General features: G+C 37.6%; 1 protein-coding gene across 12 annotated transcripts in view; it reads right to left on the reverse strand.

The window, feature by feature from the left end:
- PTPRD (protein tyrosine phosphatase receptor type D) overlaps positions 1-24,649 on the reverse strand; it is a 572,219-nt gene that overhangs the window by 349,957 nt on the left and 197,613 nt on the right. For all 12 annotated transcript variants that reach the window (XM_070375882.1, XM_070375878.1, XM_070375881.1 and 9 more), the window contains exon 3: positions 1,366-1,511. In XM_070375882.1, coding sequence (XP_070231983.1) covers positions 1,366-1,511 — 146 coding nt within the window. The remainder of the gene's footprint in view (positions 1-1,365; positions 1,512-24,649) is intronic.

Consider the following 24,649-nt stretch of genomic DNA (forward strand, 5'->3'; position numbering starts at 1 on the left):
CCTGATGTCAAAATTCTCTTTGACAAAAAAGTTCAATTTAATTTAAACTAAAAAGTCTATGTGCACCAGAAGTTACATACATATACACCTTTTTCTATCTGATGTAAGAAATGTTTCTTAAAGATTAAGATATTCTTTTATGTTTAAATCATTATAAATATTTGATCTTCAAACAAACACAATTTTAAATTTATCATTTATAAATTACAGTCCAGATTTCAGTTTTACCAGTGTAATTAATTAGGCCCTTTATGCATTTGGTCCATTTATTTCTCTGTGAAAACTGTTGAAAAATGAGTAAAATCTCAATGTTCTGAGTTTTGTAGCTGCTATATTTCTTTTAACTGGGAATAACTTTAATTTGCCAAAATGTAAATTAGGCTATGAAGTAGACCAGAAACTCAGGTAGGAGGAACTGAGTGTTATATTAAGTATTAGCTGGAGTTCCCAGTACCCTGTAAGAACCAGTCTATAAATTACAAGCATGAGGTTGCAGGCTTCTTCTAATTTTCTTCTGTGCAGCTTATCACCTATTTTACTCCTCCAGAATGAGTAACTTTATACATCATAAGGCTTCTTCAAAACACCCCCCAGAAACAATATCTGATGTATGTTTTACCATCTTCAGTGCACTGAGCTTTCTTGAGTAAATGCAACTGATTTCTTCAACAGGTTTATCAACTATCCACCTGTTTGAGTATGTTTCTTCCTGAGCAGTACTTTACACAAACACACTGGAGCAAAAGTTCTCATTCTAGTCCATGCTACTTTTAAAACACAGGTGTGAAGTATAGTGGATAACTAAACTTGCTGCCCAGTATCCATTCTCCTTCCAGATTACAGGAACTTGAATTCCCTTTAGGAAAACACTGCTCCTTCATTTCAAACCACAGGGTTGAATGGAACTGACTTCATTGCCAGAAACAGAGGTAGATTCTGATTAACTTAGTCAGCCTGTACCATCCAGCTGTTCATAAGGAATGGTTCTGGGATGAACATGTAACTCAGAAAGATCCAATAGCAGAGGAAATTCACACTCATCCTCTAGTCTTGGATGTGGGAGGATGGGAGACTGCATCTTGCCATCTTAAGGGGACGCAGTCTGAAAATGAGGTTACAGATGGATGCTAAGGACACTATTTGAGCCCTGATACAAGTAGGACAACAGTCAGTCTTATGAACCCTCAAATTCTCTTTTTGAAAAAGTCAGAGCCATTTAGAGTGAACTTTTCCATCCCAAACAACATAACAAATGACACATCTCAGTGATTATAACACCTTGTATCAGTAAAACAAGTAACATACAAACCAAAACTCCAGCAGATACCTTCTTCCCCCAGAGAAACAGAACAATGGACCTAATACCTCAAATCTCTGATTGCTGACTTTCTTTCCTTTTTTGTTCCAGACAATTTTAGGTCTTGGGTCTCCTGTAGCTTGGCAAATGAAGGAGGCAACTCCGCCAGAGACCCCTGTCTGGTCAACAGGAGTTCGCGTAAATCTTGGAGGTGCTAAAATAAAAAAGAAATAGACATCATAATTAGATGGAAAATTGAAACACAGATTATTATCTCACCGCAGTGCTCTCTCCACAGCCCTCAACCCTATTTCAGTCAATAGAGATAGAATACACATATAAATATACCGGGATGACAAAATCAGGAAAGCACCTTTTAATCTGAGGGTAGATAAAAGGGGAAGGAGGTAACTTTCCGGTCAAGTTATCTGTTAGCACTTTTAATGCTGAAACCCGTATTAAGGCAGAGATCCAATAACATTCGAAAAGCAACATCACGCATTAATTTTTATTACCAGTATTAAAAAAATCCAATTTGTCCTCTGTAACAAAATGAGCTCATCAATCAAAGTGAGTAAAATTTTAGCTCTTTGCTTTGATGCCGCTATCAGGACGCTGCCAGAAAGCAGCAAACACTGCTAAGCTATTAAAATAAGTGACATTTAAGAGAAATTCTAGGAAATTTTAAAGAGACTGGAAATACAGCCCTGAGTTAGAAGGTTTAGCAAGAAACAGAAATAGGAGAAAATGGTACAGTGACTCTAACCCAGATATGGTGTGCTGTCTTACTTGAAACTTAACTCCACAATTTGCATAAAAAGATGAGTCAAGAAGTCTCCAAAGTCATAGTAAGGAAAATAATTTCTATAAAGAAAAATGTACACTTCAAGACTCTAGGACAAAAGGCTAAAACTGTGAGGTTTTTGAATTGCCCTCCATCTCCTTTAAATGTTCCTAATATTTACTTTCCTTCTTAAAATCTGCTTGTTATCTATCTTATATTTCCAGGTCTAGAAATTCATTAAATGAGAATTATATAAAATGTAGATAAATGCTCATGGACTAAATATTCACCATATATCTTATTTACAAAGATTATAAATATACAAATGTCAATTTGGGTATTTATAGGGATCAATAGATCAGCTATGGCATAATCATCAAATAGTAAACGTTATATTTATAAACATGCCATGAGAAGTACTTATGATTCAATGGTAAGCCAGAAAAGCACCACACAAAATTACACATGAGGGATAGCAGGTAAAGAAAAACGCACCCCAAAAGAGATGGCACAAAATATGCTAAAATATTAACAATGGTGGCTGGGGAGAGGTGTTCTAATTATTTTTCCTCCTCTTCACATTTTTCTTGCATCCTTGAGTTTTTACAATTATGTTATAGTTGGACATTTTTTTAACTCAAAAACATTTTACCTCACTATTTTATTTTCTATTTTCTTATCCCTATGATCAAAGAAAAGAAGAATTTTCTCTTCTCTCTGGTCGTAGTCCACCTGTACGTCATTGAGGTAAGGTTTTAGGTAACCATAGCTAATGCTTATTTTGAAAACTCTCCTTAGATTTTGAGAAAGAGGAAAATAGCAAAGTCCATCACTATTTGCTCATCACCACTATTTTCTCTGCCGTTTTCATGTTTCCCATGTGATGCTCCTGCTGGCCCAATGATGTGTGTCCTGACCCTCATCTCAGTTTTCCTTGAGTCAGGGAAGCCAGATTGCCCTCTCAGCTCCAGTGGGCTACAGTTCACAGGGTCGCAAAGAGTCAGACATAACTGAAGTAACCCAGCGTGCTCGGGCGCACGCACACAACACACACACACACACACACACACACACACGCATCATGTTGAGATGCAAAACTTTCCTCTTACTTAACTATAAAAATATGAAGTGTGAAATCAATAATTTTGCAGAGATCCCTTTAAGGTTTAAGGTATTAACTTCCACAATGAGGCAAAGAATGGAGAAGTGATGGGCGTGGTGTATTTGCAATGCTGATAAAGGAACATGGATCTCCACTTCATCAGCAAATTCAACTTGATGATAGTAGCTCTGGTGAAAACCAGGCCCCCATTTGTTCAGAAACCCTAGGAATGAAAGCGAACTCTGACAATGCTGCGAGATATCACATCCAGTAGCATCTCAGGGTAGCTATACAAACTAGATGATTACCAGAACTGCGAGTAATGTTTAAGGTGATTTCAAATTGACTAACAGTGAGAGGAACAAAAAATACAGTATACTGATGTCAACTGTCTGTCACGAAGAAAAAAGTTATTAAACTTTTATGGTTTTCATTCTGCTGTTCCAAACAATGTAAATGGATAATAACCACATGCTTGTCAGCATATAATATGGAAATTACAACTATGGAATTGAAATTCCTAGGGAGTTTTCCCTGAAAAAAACATATTGCATTGCTATATTAAGTGATAAAACAGTATCATTTTTAGGTACTTTATTTTTCAAACTCCATAGCTTAAAAATTGGAAAACCAATTTTAATAACTCAATCTCCCATTTAAGTTGAAATCTCTTGTAAGAATGTATGGGCTGGGCAGAGGGTTGTTGTATACAATATTGCATACATTGAAATAATCAGAAAGTGAATAAATAAAGATGGTAGGATGCCATTTTTCCTGCACTGGATTTTTTTTTTTAAAGGGATAGTATCCTAGTTTTCATCCTAATTTGGAAATTATGAAAATCTGCAAAGAGGTAATATTCTGCCTGCCAGTGCAGGAGATGTGGGTTCCATCCCTGGGTCGGGAAGATACCCTGGAGAGGGAAATGGCAACCCACTCCAGTATTCTTGCCTGGAGAATCCCCATGGACAGAGGAGCCTGGAGGGCTACAGTCCATTGGCTCGCAAGAGTCAGATATTAGCGACTAAATAACAACAACAAATTATTCAGCAAAGTGCTTCCTAGATAATGAGCCAAATTTCTATAAAACTTATAAGTCTTACTTCTAAATGGAAAGCAAAGGAGGCAAGTTACCATTTTCTCAAAAAGAATGTTCAGATGTGTTTTTCATTTTCTGGTCATACCTTACGGTTCTCAGGCAAACACTGAGAAGCTTAAGAATCTACCAAAGATATGATCACTGGATGCTACTATAAGCATTTTATTTATTTTTAAATTTAATTGATAATTTTTAAAAAATTTTTATTGGAGCACAGTTGATTTATAATGTACTAGTTTCAGGGGTATAGCAATGTGATTCAGTTCATATACATATAACTACTCTTTTTTACATTCTTTTCCCATATAGGTCATTACAAGGTACTAAGTAGAATCCTGTAAGAATTTTATTTCAAAAATTGACGTCAGTAGAGTTAACCTAATGAGTTGTGAACATTTTTTGGGGGGGGGTAACAGAATATGTTTCAAATCTGGGACTGTTTCCCTATATCCCACTACCTACAACTGTAGTGACGCAGCATTCTTCAAAAAACAGCCCTGAAAGCATGAATTCACCTCTAACTCACTACTAACGTTGTGTGGTTGGAATGTAGTTTAATAATGATTTTAGTGCTGTTTTATTGTATAGAGGGCATCATACTAATCATATCAAGCATATCAAGCATTTGCACACAGAATTTTTATTTCAATTTTTTTTCTAAATATAGAAATATTAGTTTTCATAGACAAGAAAATCATCACTTTCTCTGGGATCTGATGTCAATTTTTCTACATTTGTCCACCAAATCCAAACCACAGAATGGATAAATACGATTACTCTATGATACAAAGTTAAGATTCTAGATAATATAGTAAATCCTTTCAGTAAGCATGTCTGTAGCATCCTAGGATGCTAATAATCTTGGTTGGTCAGCCTATAACAGTGACACTGTCAATGTTAGGCAGATGGCCAAAAAGTAAGAGATGAGAAAGAAAGAAGAGTAAAGATAACTCTAGCAAACACTGGAGGCAAGAAAAAATCTTTATTCCCAGAGGAATTTAACAACACAAAGCACCTACTCCCCCTTCTCTGTATCTCTGCTTAATAGAAGAAACTAAATGTATCTTCTGGCTTCTTTTGTCATGGATATACTCAAATTTAAGTCATGCTCCGACTTAAATCCTCCGAAGGTGGGAAGAAATAAAAGAGAACCCAAGTAAAAGAACAAAACAAAGAATTCCATTGCAAAGTCACACAATAGGTCAGCCTCAGGTCTAAACAATGAAAGTCCAAACGATTATCCCATGAAATACAACCACAAATGCTATAGTTGGTTTAAGAAGAAGAGAAATATCAGGAGTGTAAAGACAGTGAAAGGAAAGGAAAGGAAAGTCGCTCAGTCGTGTCTGACTCTGCGGCCCCATGGACTGTAGCCTACCAGGCTCCTCTGTCCATGGGATTTTCCAGGCAATAGTACTGGAGTGGATTGCCATTTCCTTCTCCAGGGGATGTTCCCGACCCAGGGACCAAACCCAGGTCTCCCGCATTGTAGACAGACGTTTTACCGTCTGAGCCACCAGGGAAGTCTATGAAAGACAATGAGAAAATATTAAATTTTACAGTCTCTGATATTCAGATAGGCACTCCTCCATTTCTGTAGCTAACTGCCATGGCTACCCACTTAGAGCTGCCAGCACTGTGCATGTCTGCTCAAGGTGGTTCTGACAAGGGAGGAGTATTATGACCTTTTATTAAACTAATGCCAAGCAGAGGTCAAATTACTGTTAGACCCAGAAAGTTTATTTTCTAAATGGAAAATAGACAAGCCAAACATGCATATGAGTCAGACCAGAGGCATGGTGGATATTCTAGAACATGTCTGCCATGCCCACGTGTTGTTCAAAGACTGCATTCCCGGGATGCATTCACAGAACAGACAGGAGCTCCAGGATTCCAGTAGATTTTTATTTCCTACACAGCTCGAGATGAGCCACAGGCTGCTGCTTTTTTTCTTCAAGAGGTTAGACTGCTTTACAGTACAAGCAATGCACAGCGCCCTTAATGCAATTATTGTGACATGCTGATGCTCTATCAGGTCTACAGTGGTTAGGCTTTCTGAAGACAAGACGATAAGCTCAAAGAACACTTAAGGTGTTTAAATTCAGGAGATCCTACCAAAACCAGCAAATTGCCTTTGACCATCCTAAACAAACTGCACTATTGAGGACAAAACCTCCCTTTAGTACGTTATGTTATACAGAGCTAGATATTAGCTGGGGAGAACCATTGAAATCCCCTAGCAACATCCATGGAAGGAAAGGATTTATGAAAAATTCTTAAAGGTTAAGAAAATGACTCAGATCTGTGGTAACTTGATTGGCAAACTGAGAATCATCTCTAAAGCAGGCCCTTGCAAAGGGCCACGTGCTACAAAATTGAAGACATGAGCCAATGGTGCCATTTGTCTAATTTAATTCTAATGAATAAGCCACTTCTGCAGACATCAAAGAAATATGTCTGTCGCATGGGAAACAAAAGTAACAGCATGTAACTAATTGGCTTTGTTTCCTTCAGCTGATTAACATTTCCTTAAAAAGTTTTGTTTTTAAAGGCCCATTTGTCATAATAATGTACTTAAAATCTTGAAAGGGGAAGGTTAATAATGTTATTAAATGATACTGAGGGAGAGGATGAGGAAATGTTTAGTTAAAATAAATAGGCAGTCCTGTCTCTAGGAATCCACTTCCTCCCTAAAAGTTGTCTGTAGAATTTATGAGCCTGTCAGCTGACCTCATCTCTGTTCTTTCTTTCTCTGGAAGAATAAGGCTGAGAGCTCTGAAAGGAAGCTCAGGAAGGGAGATCCAGATGTGAGTGAGAAATGCAAAGCACAGGAGGTGAATCTGGGATGATGTTAAGAGCCATGGCTGGGTCTGAAGGTTTAGGGGGAGAAGAACCATTCTCATAGGGTTTACATTCCTGACCAGCCATAATACACTCTACCATCACTGACCCAAACATACAAAATGGCCACAGTCTGTGTGGATGATGGATTTTCTGTCACTACTCATTGGAGTAGATAGGAAATACGGCCAACATAGCAGTACAACTGCAGAGGCTCATGACAAGGGAAGAGAGGGAAGGTCCCAAAGTTGATGCATAACTCTTTAGAGAGCCAGAATCCTGGCACAAGACACCAGGCTGAACTGGTTTCTATAGCAAATGTTCTTCTACAAGCAGATCTCTGGGAACATCTATTTTATCAAAAGGAATCTGAATAGGGTCACCTCTGACATCCATGGCCAGGATGGACTTCAAAGACTATCTTTGAGTCATCAATGAAATGCAAGAGACCTGGGTTCTATCCCTGGGTTGGGAAGATCCCCTGGAGAAGGGATAGGCTCTACCCACTCCAGTTTTCTTGCCTGGAGAATCCGATGGACTGTATAGTCCATGGGGTCACAAAGAGCTGGACACGACAGAGCGACTTTCACTTTCATTTTTTTTTCTTTCTAAATATATGTATTACTATAACGCTTTCTATTATTCTATAAATTAAGAGTAATGGTATAATCTTATAGGACTATGGAAGAAATTGTACATAAGATATATAAAACATTTGGTCCAGTGCTTAGAATTCACTGAAGAGTAGTTATTTCTTTACCCCATTTTGATGTATAATGCTCCTTAAATCATATTTAAAACCTAAAATATAGTGGAGTTGTATTAAAAAGAAAATATCACAGATGGCTCAAAAACAGTCTTTGAAGGTCCACCCTGGCCATGGATGTTAGAGGTGACCCAGTTCATATTCCATGTGATAGAAGAGATGTCCCCAGAAGTCCTGGTTTATGTAGAAGATCATCCGCTCTAGAAACCATTCAGCTTGGTGTCTTGTGCCAAGATTCTAAGAAATTCCAAGCACTGAACTGACTGTCTTACATACCTTATATGTAAGGTTTTCCAGAGTCCTGTGAGATTATACCATCAGTCTTACTTTATAGAATAATAGAAAGCTGTAGAGTACTACATACATTTAGAAAGAAAGAAAGAGGCAGGGAGAAAACAGGAAAAAGAAAGGAAGGAAGGCTCACTGAGGTTTACAGTGAGTCATGTACTTTTGATCTAATTGTGAAGTCCTGATATTTTTGCTGTGCCAAATTAGAAGATGGAAAGTCACAAAGATGCTACACAGACAATATAGTATAACTCAATTTATTGCATATTTTCAAATCAAGTCTGTTTTAGTTAACCATAAGAAGTATATTGGCTGTTTTCTCAAGGATTTAGTGAGTACCTTGTGCTTTATTACAGCAATTGTTTTTCACTTGATAAGTGAGAAAGTTCACTCAGAATGTCTATGGGTGTTCTTTTTCCTCATTTCTAGTAGCCAGAGTACATCATGAGAAACGCTGGGCTGTAGGAAGCACAAGCTGGAATCAAGATTGCCGGGAGAAATATCAATAACCTCAGATATGCAGATGACACCACCCTTATGGCAGAAAGTGAAGAAGAATTAAAGAGCCTCTTGATGAAAGTGAAAGAGGAGAGTGAAAAAGTTGGCCTTAAAGCTCAACATTCACAAAACTAAGATAATGGCATCCAGTCCCATCACTTCATGGACAATAGATGGGGAAACAGTGGCTGACTTTATTTTGGGGGGCTCCAAAATCACTGCAGATGGTGAATGAAGCCTTGAAATTAAAAGACACTTACTCCTTGGAAGGAAAGTTATGATCAACCTAGACAGCATATTAAATACTTCATCAACAAAGGTCCATCTAGTTAAGTCTATGGTTTTTCCAGTAGTCATGTACTGATGTGAGAGTTGGACTATAAAGAAAGCTGAGTGCCAAAGAATTAACGCTTTTGAACTGTAGTGTTGGAGAAGACGCTTGAGAGTCCCTTAGACTGCAAGGAGATCCAACCAGTGTCTCCTAAAGCAGATCAGTCCTGGGCGTTCATTGGTAGGACTGATGTTGAAGCTGAAACTCCAATACTTTGGCCACCTGATGCAAGAGCTGACTCATTTGAAAAGACCCTGATGCTGGGAAAGATTGAGGGCAGGAGGAGAAGGGGATGACAGAGGACAAGATGGCTGGATGTCATCACCAACTCAGTGGGTATGGGTTTGGGTAAATTTCAGCAGTTGGTGATGGACAGGGAGGCCTGGCGTGCTGCAGTTCACGGAGTTGCAAAGAGTTGGACACAACTGAGTGACTGAACTGAACTCAGTAGCCAACTGAAATCAGGAATAGATTAAGTATGAAGCCTGGGCAAAAGACAAATATTAAAGCCACAAAATTCATAAATAAATCACACAAGCTCCAAGTGTAGTATGGTAGAATATTTTTGTACTGTTCTGCATATACATTTAATTTGTTCATGATGGCAAAAGACAAGAAAATTCTTGACACCCATTCCCTCTCTTCCTTTTCTAGGCATCTCAACAATATACTCTATGCATGTCTAGACCATTAATTTATTACGGTTTCAACTCCCAATCCCTGGCCACTAAAATAGCTACTACAGTATTCTCCCACCAGATAGAGATGCCTATGCCTCTATGACTATCAGTATTTAAGGTAACTAAAGACTGATATGTATACAACAGAAAGGAAGGGGAGAGGGAGAAAGGAAAGGAAGAAAACAAGACAGGAAGAGACTTGATTTCATGAAAAGGTATCCCCCACTTGAACTTTTCCTCAATGCCAGGTGGTCCTTATTTCTGATGTCTGAAAGATTATCTAGCAACATCTCCAAATCATTATGTTGAAAACACACCATGTCATCTGTGTTCCCAGTCCTACTTCTCTTCCTAAGTTTCCATATGCGTTCGTGGCACTCCCATTCCCACCAACACCCAGCCCTGAAGCCTCAGCCTTTTGTCTTCTTGGAAATCAATATCTCACATCACTGCCGATCCTTCTTTTCCTTTTCGTTCTTTTTCTTTTAGTTTTAAATGCATCTATGACTAAAGCCCTTTTCCACTCAAAATAACTAAACAAGCAAGCTTTAACAACTTCCTGTTGGCAAATAAACCAGAAATTTTGTTGGCCTTTAAGAACTTTTAGAGCTGTTGCCAACCTATTTTTCCAAATATGTTTCCACCATTGCTCATCAAGAACCTAAAACCCTGCCCTGATTCCTTGGTACAAGCTGTTTCCTTGCATAAAATGCCTTCTCATCCATTTAAAACTTATAGAATTTACTCATTTTTCAATCTCTAATAAAATATTTTGACCTCTTCTTTGATCCTCCCATGTGGATAAGATTCACTATCCTTTAAACTTTCTTATCATACCTTCTGTATCTCTTCTATGAGTTTAAGCAGTCTATCATTTATTACAGCTCTTTTATACATATGTATTTCTCTCTCTGTACATTAACTGAATCCTGAGAAAAGCTTCTGTGATCTGGTCAGCTCTGAAGTCTCATTAACTCCTAGTCACACCAAGCACATAGTAAGTGTTCAATACATACTCAGAATTGAGAAAGGGCTTCCCAAGTTACTGTACCCTCTAATCTGTACATTTTCAGTACTTAAGATGCCTAATACTGTTATAAACATGATAACCCTGCTTTCATTTGATTACATTTGCTTAGAGCTTGATAAATTAACTGAAAAATACAAACTTCACGTAATATATTGTACACTGACATGGCCAAGCACTGATGTGACACAGTGGAGACTAATGGATCCATACCAGGCCGTGAGGTTGCAAAATACAGCACATCCAAACTACAGAGTCATGCACCCTACTGCAGGACTCGACGGGTGAACTGAGTAATGGACTGAACGCACTGAATGTAACACAGTGGGTCTCACCTCACTCAGGAATATCATTTAACCTCACTGTTATCACAGAGCTCTTCTATTTTCTGCCCTTTTTGTGCTTTTTTTTTTTTTTAAATAAATTGACTTTATTGTTCTGAATGTACATTCTTAATATAAGTAAATTAGAAAACATAAATTAAAGGAAGGTGTTTTAAAGCTTTCTTCCAATGGTTTCTAATGTTTCCTGTGGTCATCCCTTTGATGAATGAAGATTTTTGTTATGTCTGCTCTCTTATACTTTCTACAAAAGAGATTAATACACTGTATGATTACTTTATACTCTTTTTACTTAAAATATATTGTGAACATATGTATGCCCATAATTATTTAAATAGAAGAGTATTTTATAGTATAAAGCATACAGATATATTTTTATTTACTGTTAAACACTGAGGTTGTTTCCAATTTTTTAATGTTATAAAAACACTTAAGTGATTATTCTTATAGTTATATCTCTATACATATGTCATTCTTATATATAATTCATTTCTACATATAAAACTCACAATCATGATGAATTCCTATATGTAAAATTAAAGGATTAAAAAAATTCTACATTTCTAAGATGTTTTATAAATCTCAACACAATCATAAAAAACCTCATTCATAGGAGGAATATATATGAGTGTCTAATTACCTAGACCATTGCTAAAGCTGAAAATTATCACTTACTCATTTGCAAAATTTTTATCCTTTTTAGTTAAACAGAGGGATATAAGGCAGAGGTCAGAGGGTGGAGAGTTTAGAGAGGAAGAAACTGGAAAATTTACACCTTAAAAAAGAATCCTCTTCAGATACTCCTCAAATCCTGCCTTTTCCATCTCCCCTTGGGACAAAAGAACATATGAGGAATTCTTAGTGGTGAATACTCAGAGGCCAATGAAGAAAGAGGACAAGGAAGAATATCTATCAAACTGACACTACTGAAAGTAGTTCTTCAATGTTATAGAAAATAATTTTTGATTTAAGACAATCAAGATATGAAGTCCACTTTAATCTTTTAAATTGTTTTCCAAATAACAATTGAGATGAGGTTTCACATGAATTAGTCAGTGTAGAGTAGTAAAATAAGTTTCTCATTTGTCCTATTTCAAAATATATTAATACCTGGGCCATAAACACTTGTTTTATAGCCGTAAAAGTTGTGTGGTCTCATCACTGTATCTCACTATTTAATATACAGCCATGGGATATAATGACCAAAACAAAGAATCCCCTACATTCACTGTGTTAGAGCCATAAAACATCTCTGAGCTACTGACATTCTTAGTAAGATCGACCATATACTTTGGTATAAGACACTGTAGACACTGGTTTAGCAACACAAACTTCAGAAAGGTAGTACCAGTGCTCCTGAATCCCTCTTAGAATCAGTGGAGCCATTCTTACCATTCCTTATGTCAGACTCATGCATCCTTAATGAAAGGTTGTTACCAGCAGCACTATTTAGATGTTCACTTAACATTTTCCACTTCAAGCCTCCAGGTTCACATACCATCTACTTACGCATTCAAAATACACAGACTGTGTATCCATCTTTGTTCAATGGAGTGATAAAGGCCCATATACTGACAGACAAAGTCATGCAATCTCTGCTTATTGGTAAAGATGTAGGTGAATAACGCATTATTTACTGTTTTCTTTTTTTTTCACCTTTCCTCTAAATGGTAATGTACTCACAAGGTTATTTAACACAGACACTATATTTAATAAAAAAGAAACTCAGCATCTTAGCATCTTTTCATAGTTAAGTTTTCAAATCAGATTCATTTACATCATTCACTGCTCATTTACTCATTAATCATAACTTATCACATCAGCTGTGCTGATCATCATTAAAAGTAATCATTTATTCTTCCTTCTAACCTGATGCTTATCATGTATCTTCAAACTGGATCATACCGGAAAGGTAATTGGTTTATTTAAAAAGGAAAATGCAAAGATATAATTAAAGTGGCAAAGAAAGGGATAAATGAAAAAACAATGTCATCATTGGCATTTTTTTCTTCTAATTCTTTCTCAGTTTTATGTTACTAAATTCCAGAATACAGATTCTATTACCTCCCCTCTAACAAATTTCCAGTAAGTCAACTATGTCAATTTTGTTTTATTATTAAGGGGAACTAGAGCGAGAAGGCAATGGCACCCCACTCCAGTGCTCTTGCCTGGAAAATCCCATGGATGGAGGAGCCTGGTAGGCTGCAGTCCATGGGATCACTGAGGGTCGGACACGACTGAGCAACTTCACTTTCACTTTCCTGCATTGGAGAAGGAAATGACAACCCACTCCAGTGTTCTTGCCTGGAGAATCCCAGGGATGGGGGAGCCTGGTGGGCTGCTGTCTATTGGGTTGCACAGAGTCAGACACAACTGAAGCAACTTAGCAGCAGCAGCAGCAGCAGAGTGATCTGTGTACTGGCTTCAGTTTAGAGACCAGTAGCAAACCAGTTCCCCAAAGAGACCTATTGCTGCCATTTAAGTGTTTAGCAAAGCGTAAGCTTTGAGCTGGTATGAACTGCTATAACTCTCATCTTCCAATCAAAGTGTGACGTTATCACAACTGGCAAAGATCTGGATCATTTTTTTGTAGGATAGATACATCTTCCAGGAATAAATGTGACCACAATCTTTCATCTATCAATTTCATACTGGTAAGTTAGCAAAGTAGTTTTGGAAGTAAATAGCTGAAATATTCCCAGGTGCTAAACACAGAAACGGTATATGTGCAAACACATGTGCATACTTTCAGTTAGTGGTAAAACAGATTGCAAAATGATTTTCTCTCCTTACTGGGGAAATTTAGAAGCAGTATCATAAGAAAACCTTGTTCATAGACAAAATAGCATCTCTACAGATGCATGGTCTTCGTATGTTACAGAAGCACTCTGTCTAGGACAGAATATTGTAGAAAATGAGCTGCCTGTGTTTTTATTACAAAGGCGATGTTAATTATAATGTATAGGGAGTTTTATAACAAATATGACAGTATTTCCTAAAGAAAGTCCATAATTAATACTACCTTCCAAATAAATGATGTGATGATTTTTAAGTGTTCCCAAAGATGAAACATTTAAAAATTTCATTGTTTAAAAATATTTTCTTCCAACTCAATGTTTTATATTAAGGGGTACTGTCATTTGTTAATAAGCATGTAGACACATAATGGATAAATAATATAAAAAAGAAAAAGAAAAATGATGAAAAAGTTGACTTGCCTATACACCAGAATCGTTTGACTAAAACTAATTTTAAAAATGCTTTTAAAAAGTTCAACATTATTCAAATTTGAACCAATACTCTGCTAGAGATCAAAGTATTCTAAGTTTAAGAGGCCTATGTTATAGCTTCATTCTGTATGATGCCTAGCATATTGTAGATATTTGATACTTTTTAAATAAAGTACAATTATTTCAGTCATATGGATAATTTAGATATGAATCTATGTCCTTCCATTATTTTTTTTAAATTCACTTCTCTGTAGACTCAAAGCCAAAAATTACTTGGCAATGATCTGCAGAATTCCAAACATACTCATTCAATATTAGGTAACTATTAGAACCAGTAACAATTTGTAGGATAATAAAAATACTCATCTGATATCCTTCCAACTGAGCACATGTAGCAAGCAAAAGAGGGGCATTTATTTTCCATATTATATCATTCTTTCTAAAATAAAAACATTTTTAATAAGAGACAGAAATTAACACCCATACAAGCAAGTTGAATATGGGGAAAGTGTTTCTTCCATAAAATGTCTCACTGAGCTTAATCTTGCTAACCACGATTGATCTCTGCATTCTGAAATAGAGTAGCCTGTCACCCGCCCATTCTCAAATTCTCCCCAGTGAGCTATTTGGGGGTACAAAAGATGGAAAGATGACAACTGGCTCTATGCTAGGCTGTGAAGTCATGTACCAGCAAGCAATGATAATAATAGATGATCACCCAGGGCCATGGACTGGCCCCGTCCACACAGAAAACTCAACTTGACATTAATTGGATCCTGGCAAGACAGAATAGGGTACAATTCCTTGGTTTGTAGATGAAAATAAACCTTTAAAGAACTTTAATAAAATGAGTCCAAAATGGAACAGGGTATAACACAATAATGCAATTTATACTTTTTTTTTATATGCTACATCTCTGTCAAATAACCCTATCAGCATTTCCATGACAGCATGCCAAACTGAGGAGGAAATGTCTCACTCTTGCTGCCTGTGAACTGAAACACATACATATCACACATTCAGAAAACCAAGAGGAGGGGGAGGGACCTTTTCTGTCCCATCCTCATTGAAATCTGTTATGCTCCAGCCAGTCCTTTTGTTCCCATTTTCCAAACAGCATCAGATTTATTTACATAAATATCCATCTCACCTCTCTTGGTTAAAAGAAAAAAACAGATAACACTTGAATCTAGATACAAGGTAATACTACTCAGATATTCTGGAATTTCAGTTGAATTAACCTTCAAATATCAAGTCCCTGATTTGTATCCCTGGGCAGTACAGCCCCTGGTACCAGCTAATTTTGGTGCAGATTATGCATGCTTTTCTAGAGAATACATTCTCTGAGCCCCAGAAAGATGGGAGGTATTCCAAAAGAGCATAGACAGTGAGGATCTTTATTTGCCAACTGACTGCCCCCGCACCCCCCCCCCAACTGCCCAAAACTCTGTTAATTCTTTAACTTACAGCTCAGGGTATTAAGGAAGAAAACAAAGGGTTTTCCCATACAGAAATAACCTTTTGGAAAAAACCTGCAAACGAGATTTTAATCACACTATTTACCAGTTATAGACTGCACGCAGAAATAAACTGAAACACTTCCACCGCAGCTTTTTTTTTTTTTTTTTTTTTTATTTTAACTGTTGCAGGCAACATTATAGCAATTTAAGTTGGTTTTCTGACAAATTATTAGGACACTTATTTTAGAAGGAAAATCAACCAATAATTACTGCCCTGGCACATGGCTATTGTTCAGAGTAGAAGCAGAAGCTGTGCCTGACAGCTGATGGGTGCAGTCCCCTGCTATCCTTAGAGCACATTTGCAGATACCCAGGGCCTCTTGCCAGACGGAGGCATGTAGTAGCCACCCTTTCCATCCAACAGAGCTGCACTGACCAGCCTGTGCTGAGAACAATCAAAGGACACCATTTCAGGACCTCCTACAAGGTTGGGCCTAGCTTCAGAAGCTAAAAATACTGTTTTATTTATTAACAATTTCAACTGAGCAAAAGCCACGGCCTTTGAGCATCATACCAAAATATCACGGTGTAATACTAAGCACTTCAAGTTTTAGACACATGTCTGAAAGTGTTTTCATTAATGATTCCAGATCATTATGGATGGAAGAAAATGCTTCTTTTGTATTTGTATACAGGAGCATTTGTGAATACACACCAGGCCACATGTGAGCACCTCATTTTCCAGAATTAGAAAAAAGGCCTATAGATTTTCCTGAGATAAGCTTTCAAGCACCAAATGAAAAGATAAAGGCTCCAGGATGCCAAAAGTTAAGAGATGCAGACTAATTCCTACCCTGAATCATTACATAACTAGCCATAGTCCCTAATGTAATCAAAGGAAATGTTGCTTCAAAGTTCTTTGTAGGACCTTTGTCAAAGTTTGCTGTCTGAAATCTCTGGGAACCTAGAGAGAGTGCCAGCTGCTTTTGAGGTGGATCTAAAAATGCCGTGAAAGTAGATCTTTCAAAGCCGAGAGCGGAAAAACAAAAGAGGAGTCTAAAGGAATGGGCCACAATTACTAAATAAATATGTTATCAGTCACTCCAATTCATCAGATAAATGGAGTCTGGGCCTGTCAGAGTGCCTTTCGAAGGCAAAATAAACTACAGAGAAAGATAAAACTAGTGTTTAAAATCTGCAAGACTCTTGAGTCCCTTGGACTGCAAGGAGATCCAACCAGTCCATCCTAAAGGAGATCAGTCCTGGGTGTTCATTAGAAGGACTGATGCTGAAGCTGAAAGTCCAATACTTAGGCCACCTGATGCAAAGAACTGACTTATTTGAAAAGACCCTGATGCTAGGAAAGATTGAGGGCAGGAGGAGAAGGGGACGACAGAGTATGAGATGGTTGAATGGCATCACCGACTCAATGAACATGAGTTTGGGTAAACTCCGGGAGTTGGTGATGGACAGGGAGGCCTGGCATGCTGGAGTCGGACACAACCGAGCAACTGAACTGAAAATCTGCAAAGCAAAGCAGAGCAATCCCAACACTGATAGAGACTGAAGTAAAAATGGAAAGCATCTAGGAATACAGATATCAATTTTGAAAGAGCTGATATGAAGGCTTATGCTCCCCTTTACCACCCAGGCAAGAGTCTTAACCATCCAACTGCCCCCACCAGTGCCGTGAACTCTCTCATGCATTCCCACACAACGTGTCTGCCTTAAGAATCCCCATTCACTTCTGCAGAGTGCCTTCCCCCCTTCCCATGCTGAATGCTTGAGCCTTGCCTGAGAAAATCATAGCACTGTAAGGGCTGGAGCCAATGCCAACTCATGATCTACAGCCTCCATGGGACTTGTGTCACCTCTCAATCATCTGCCCACCCTTCACCACTCCCCGGAAGTCTGCCTGGCACTGGCCTCCCTCCTCCATGAGATTGATGCTCTCACCTCCTACTTCAACAAGAGAAAATAACACCACCCAGTGTGAACTTGATGGCAGCCACATCCAATCTGCTGTACAAGAACTTCTAACACAGAGACAATTCTTCCTTTCAGGCCCCAATTGCTTCACTTGTTTTTCCACTTCCCCTCTCACCATCATAGACAACTTGCTATATCAAATGTCGCTGCTGTCTACACAATCAACATCTTCAGTCTCTCCCTAATAGCTACCTCCCTTTAGAACAGGATCTCTCCCCACTGATACACTGAGTCAAATCCTTCTTTCTTTGTGGGACTGTTCTGTGCATTACAGAAACGTTAGCAAAATCCCTGGCCTCCAGTCAGTAGATGTTACTAACACTCTTTCCCCCTAGTCATGACAAGGAAACACTGCCTAAGTCCCCTGGAAGGACTTTCTATGTTTTAGAACCAACAATGTATTATATCTCAAGTCTGTTTCTGTTTTGTTATATTTATTTATTTTTTTAGATTTTCACGGGGAGACGGAAGTGAGGAGGGGTGAGACAGAGGATTAAGAGGTACGAACTATGTACAAAACAAAAACTACAGGAATATAACATCCAGCACAGGGAATGTGGTCAATATTATACAGTAACTTTAGCTGGGATATAATCTACAAAGTTTTGAATCACTACATTGTACATCTGAAAATGATATAATATTGTAAATCAACTATAGCCCCCCAAAAGTATTGCACCCCAGGAATCTCCACAATCCCTGGACAAACAGGAAGGCTGGAGCCTAGCTCAGACCTCGTCAGTCAATAACTCCCTACCCTGTACTACTCCACTCCTTTAAATATCCCTGCTGCTGCACAGTTCCCATGGCTTATGGTCTGTTCGTCTTCTCTCTCCCCTGCTAGTCTGCAAGACAAAATAAAGGCATGACCTATAAAGCACTCCTTAATACATAATTCCAACCAAAGATTACGCCTCAACTGAAATTTATTAAATTACTAGTGATTTCAGGAGATTCAATATACGTACACCTTTTGTATATGGATATATTTTGCTTATGGTCAAAATGCAGCAAACAAATACATATGAGTTAGGTACCTACTTAAAGAAATTATTTACTAAAGTCTATGAATATAAGCCAGGGTATAGATTTACATATATACATATATATATATATGTATACATACACACAGATAGATACACATACACAAATATATATGTATGTGTGTATATATATTATTCTTTCTTTCAAATTCAAACACTAAAGGAAATTCTAAAAGATTTTCACTTCTTCATAAATACTAAGGCTTGTAATAAAGAAAAAGTATCTTAATGAAATAACCAATACTCATGCTTGGTAAAAACAAACTTACTACATGAATATGGTAATTGGTTTCCCTTCCTATATACTTAAATGCATCCTTGGATTTTAGCCATGAGGACAGTATTATTATTCAAGACCATTAACCTGCAAGGGCAGCTTCTAAAGTTGATCATGGTGTGTGACACCATTAGTTCTCTCTTCTCTCTCTTATTTTTTTCCCTGTTAGGTGTTTTACCGGCAGTATTTTTATCAGTCTTTCTGGCAAGATTTTTTTTTTTTAAGTAAAACAACTTTACAAATGTGCACATAGAACACTATTAATTTATTCAAGATTCCTAATCATGATTTGGAAAGGTAAGTAGAATTATATTAGCTATACAATCCATGGCCAGAATACTGGAGTGGGTAGCTGTTCCCTTTGCCAAGGGATCTTCCCAACCCAGGGATTGCACTGCAGGTGGATTCTTTACCAGCTGAGCCACCAGGGAAGCCCAATATGCAAGTAATGAGAATCAAATTAAATAATCAATAGTTTAAAAAAACAATTAAGGAAAGATGAGAACGTGTTTGTCATCAACTTATAAAGCCAGTCTAGTTAAGAAAGTACTCAATTCTGTGTTTAACCAAAATGCATGGAAGGTTTGTGTGTAAGGAGATTTCACACATGTTGTTTTTCCTAAAGCACCTAAAAAATCTACAAATACAATCTCTGCTTTACTCCTCTGACCCTGCAGGGAAATTTATGAGTAGAATGCATACTTTAATGGAAGAAAGGCTAATGTGGCTTTGGGGACTGGAATTTATTGTTATTTAGAGTTGAAATAGCAAAATGATCAACAATACAATTTTCTTTTAAGTGCAAAGTGACCCCCTCACTCCCAAATTATAAAAAAAAAAAAAAAAGCAAATTCCAGAAATAGTGTGGTTTTACCCACTTTAGATACTGCATTTCTAAACTTTAAACTTTAAGCAACAATAATAGGAATATGAATGCATACATACCAAAACATCAAGAGGATTGAAAAGCTCTGAAAAGAGTCAATGATGAATGAGCAGATATATTTCCATCAATACCAAATGGGCCTGAAATTCCATATACATGAACTTTTTCAGTTTTCACATTTCTTTGACTCCCTGGAGCATGAACACTCTTGACACTTTCTATCCCCTTGAAATTATTTTTCTTCCTTTTTATAATATCCCTTTCACCCATCTGTTTTACATATCACATCTTTGACAGGACTTCTTCATCTCTTGATAAGTTTTAGTTAACAAGACCCCTCGTTTTTGGTCATCCCAAACTCACACAATCCCTTTAACTGACAGAGCTGTTCAATTAAAGTACAGCTGCAATCATGCCATGATCCTGCTCAAGAATCTTCAATACCTCCTCATTCAGTCTCAGTCCAGTCACTTAGCCGTGTCTGACTTTGTGATACATGGACTGCAGCATACCGGGCTTCCCTGTCCATCACCAACTCCCAGAGCTTACTCAAACTCATATCCATTGAGTCAGTGATGCCATTCAACCATCTCATCCTCTATCGTCCCCTTCTCCTTCTGCCTTCAATCTTTCCCAGTATCAGGGTCTTTTCCAATGAGTCAGTTCTCACATCAGTTGGACAAAGTATTGGAGCTTCAGCTTCAGCATCAGTCCTTCCAATGAATACTCAAAGATTGATTTCCTTTAGGATGGACTGTTTGGATCTCCTTGCAGTCCAAGGGACTCTCAAGAGTCTTCTCCAACACCACAGTTCAAAAGTACCAATTCATCAGCACTCAGCATTCTTTATAGTCCAACTCTCACATATATACATGACTACTGGAAAAACCACAGCTTTGACTAGACAGACCTTTGTTGGCAAAGTGATGTCTCTGCTTTTTAATATGCTGTCTCTGCTTTTTAATAATGCTGTCTAAATTGGTCATAGCTTTTCTTCTCACTACTCACTACTCCTCATTACTGCCTACTAAATATATGGCCAGAAGTTTTGTTGAAAGAATTAAGTAAACCTAATCTTATATGTTGGAGAAGGAAATGGCAACCCACTCCAGTACTCTCGCCTGGAAAATTCCATGGACGGAGGAGCCTGGTAGGCTACAGTCCATGGGATGCAAAGAGTCGGACACGACTGAGTGATTTCACTTTCTTTCTTTCTATAGTTCCTTTTGGAAAGGGAAATGGCAACCCACTCCAGTGTTCTTGCCTGGAGAATCCCATGAATGGAGGGGCCTAGTGGGCTTCAGTCTGTGGGATTGCAAAGAGTCAGACACTACTAAGCAACCAACACACACACAATCTTATACATTAGATCCCTAATTTGCCTACCATGACCACAATCCTCACTACTCATAAACATGTCAGACTTAGAGACTTTGCCAAAAATATCATTATTTCGTCACATTTTATTTTTAAAATACTGAGCACAGTCACCTGCAGCAGAACCACCTTTCTTTGCTTATTAAAAACACACATCCTAGTAGGGAGACTCCTTTTAAAAAACTACCATATTACCCAGAAATCTCACTACTGGGCATATACCCTGAGAAAAGCCTAATGGAGAAAAGACACATGTATCCCAATGTTCACTGCAGCTCTATTTATAATAGCTAAGACATGGAAGTAACCTAGATGTCCACTGACAGATAAATGGATCAAGAAGTCGTGGTACATGCATACAATGGAATATTACTCAGCCATAAAAAATCAACTCACTTGAGTCAGTTTTAGTGAGGCAGGGAAACTCAGAGCCTGTTATACAGAATTAAGTAAGTCAGAAAGAGAAAAACAAATATCATATATTAATGCATATATATGCAATCTAGAAAATGGTACTGATGAACCTATTTGCAGGGCAGGGATAAAGACACAGACACAGAGACTTGTGGACCCAGTGGGGGATGGAGAGGATGGGATAAATAAGGAGAACAGCACTGAAATATATTCATTATCATATGTAAAACAGATAGTGAATGGAAAGTTGCTGTATAACACACGGGCTCAACACAGTACTCTGTGACAACCTAGAGGGGTGGGATGGGGTGGGAGAGAGGTTTAAGAGGGAGGGGACATATGTATACTTACGGCTGATTCACACTGTTATACGACAGAAGTCAATACAATATTGGACAGCACTTATCTTTCAATTAAAAAATAAAAGAAAGAAAAAAAAAAGAAACATGTTCTATGTTCCAGTCCAGATCTGAATTAGAACATCAGAATAAGGGCTGGTAATCTGTGTTGCTAATATCTCCAACAGATGATATTTAATATGCTAAAATGTTAGAACTTTCGTGTATTTGTTAAGACTGTTCCATTCTTCTGAAATAATTTCATTGAAACATCTGCTTCTTGAAAGCCTATTGTTCCTTCAAGGCTATCCCAAATGTCCTCTCCTGAGTAAGGTCTTTTCTAATCCCTAGTCAAATATGAGTTCTAAGGATCCTGAATTCCTTTATCACCATTTGACTTCTCTGTGACAGAAGCAGACTGACCTTGAACTTAAGAAAGTGTAAGCTTCAGGGCCCTTCACCTGATAGATCTCATATGTCACACGGACAGGGTTAAATGCTTTGTAAAATCTGCAACAGTCAGCTATTTCTCTCCCAATCACTTTAACATTACTCATACTGCTCTTCATGCATGGTAGTGTTAGAGGGGCTACAGCCAACTTTAGAGGGTCCAGTTAGGGAAGGTGAATCGGGATGTATTTAGTCTGGATTTATCTGAATATAGGATTGTGGTTCACAGCTCAATTATTGCTGGCCATCTAGTATATGGACAATTTCTAGGTCTCCTCCTACTGCTCATCTTACCAACTCATCCAGTTCCTTCTATGAGGAAGCCACTGACAAACTGGTTAATTCACGTCCAAAAGTCAAGGAGTATTATAACCAGAAACTGCAAAAAAACTATAATGCCTTGAAATAGCACAGGAATTATCATATCACCAATAAAGTCATAAAAGTGAGAGCTTTCAAACAGTTTTAAAAATACAAATTTTCAACAGCATTGATATAGAGAGGTCTGAACTATTTTTCTATTCCCTATATGAAAAATGGTATTACAAAACTGCCAGATGAGGAACCAGTGAAAGATTATAACCAAAAAAAAAAAGGAAAATAGTTTTACAAGTATGACAAGGAGCTACTAAAAATATTTTTCTCGATTTCTATGATATTTGTCAGCTTTCTAAATTGATAAATTATTATTTTCTCATTCAAAGTTATTTTAACTGTTGACCTTATTCCTTTATTTGTAATTTTAAATTATTTTTTCTAAAACCAAGCTCACCAAGTTGTATAAGTTTAAGGCCTCCAAACTCTATAGCCACCCTTGATTTTGTTCCTGAAAATACGGTCTATGATATCAAGTTATATGCCCTTTGTTCTTATCTCTACTTTCTTTCAAAATGACAGACTGTGGAAAGGGAGGGCACACTTACTACGTTTTGCATCCCCTGGAAATCTCATTCTTACTTACTTGAAAAAACAGTACATAGTAGTTTCTCATTAAAAGTCTATTTCTCACAAATTGATTTATTTACATGGTCATATCAATTTACAGATTCCAACTTAAGTAATTCCTCATTATGTTATTAGATATCCTTTCATAATGTTTTAAAATAAACTCCCAGTGTTTGCAAATATAATGCATTCATTTTCTCTTGACCAGATTCTTGACAGCAAAATATTGTCTTGTTAATTAATTATGTACAGGAAACACATTTTGTTCCTTTATGTCTCTTCCAAATTTCTAAATTAATAGAATAATACAGAAAATGTAAAAGTTGCACCTTTTTTTTAGAGTTTAGTTTGACCTTGGCATGTTGTCTACTTTCCATTAAGTGAATATCCATTAATAATGTGTCTAGTATTAGAGATTATAGGAATTTAATCTTTATAAGAACAGATGCTGTTCTTATGTCAACTACTAAATTAACTAAAATGCAAGTACACTCCTAAATCCAGCTTCATTGTCTATTTTTACATTGTGTCTACTCCAATTATTCAAAAACTGCTTGTTTTCTCTGCAGGTCTTTTGTTTTCTTCACCCTTAGGAAGACTTTTATTTATTCTCACCCTTCAGCAATTTCAAAAGAGGCAAATGAGAAAAAAGAAAAAAGAGAGAGGGAGAAAAGACAGAAACCAAGAAGGAACAATTCTTTCATGAGCCATCTTTTATAAAAGCTTGATTACAAAAGATGGTCAACCCAATTGCTGATGTGATTCTCAGGGAATATCTGGTGATTTTATTATAGCTGTTAGACCAGGATGGGCTTTAGAAGTGAACTCTACCAGGACTAGGGTTTACCTGTTGTTCAAAGACCGTGGGACTGAGCCTTGGATCCTAATGGCCCTCTGCTCAGCTCTCAGCCCACTAGCGGGCTCCAGAAACCATAGTGTGAAAGTTAAAGTCGCTCAGTCAAGGCCTACTCTTTGCGACCCCATGGACTGTAGCCTGCCAGACTCCTCTGTCCATGAAATTCTTCAGGCCAGAATACTGGAGTGAGTAGCTGTCCCCTTCCCCAGGGGATCTTCCCAACCTAGTGATCAAACCCAGGTTTCCCGCATTGTAGGTGGATTCTTTACCATCTGAGCCACCAGGGAAGCCCAAGAACACTGTAGTGGGTAGCCCATCCCTTCTACAGCA

Source organism: Bos mutus, chromosome 8 (genome assembly GCF_027580195.1).
Source record: "Bos mutus isolate GX-2022 chromosome 8, NWIPB_WYAK_1.1, whole genome shotgun sequence".
NCBI classification, from domain to species: domain Eukaryota; kingdom Metazoa; phylum Chordata; class Mammalia; order Artiodactyla; family Bovidae; genus Bos; species Bos mutus.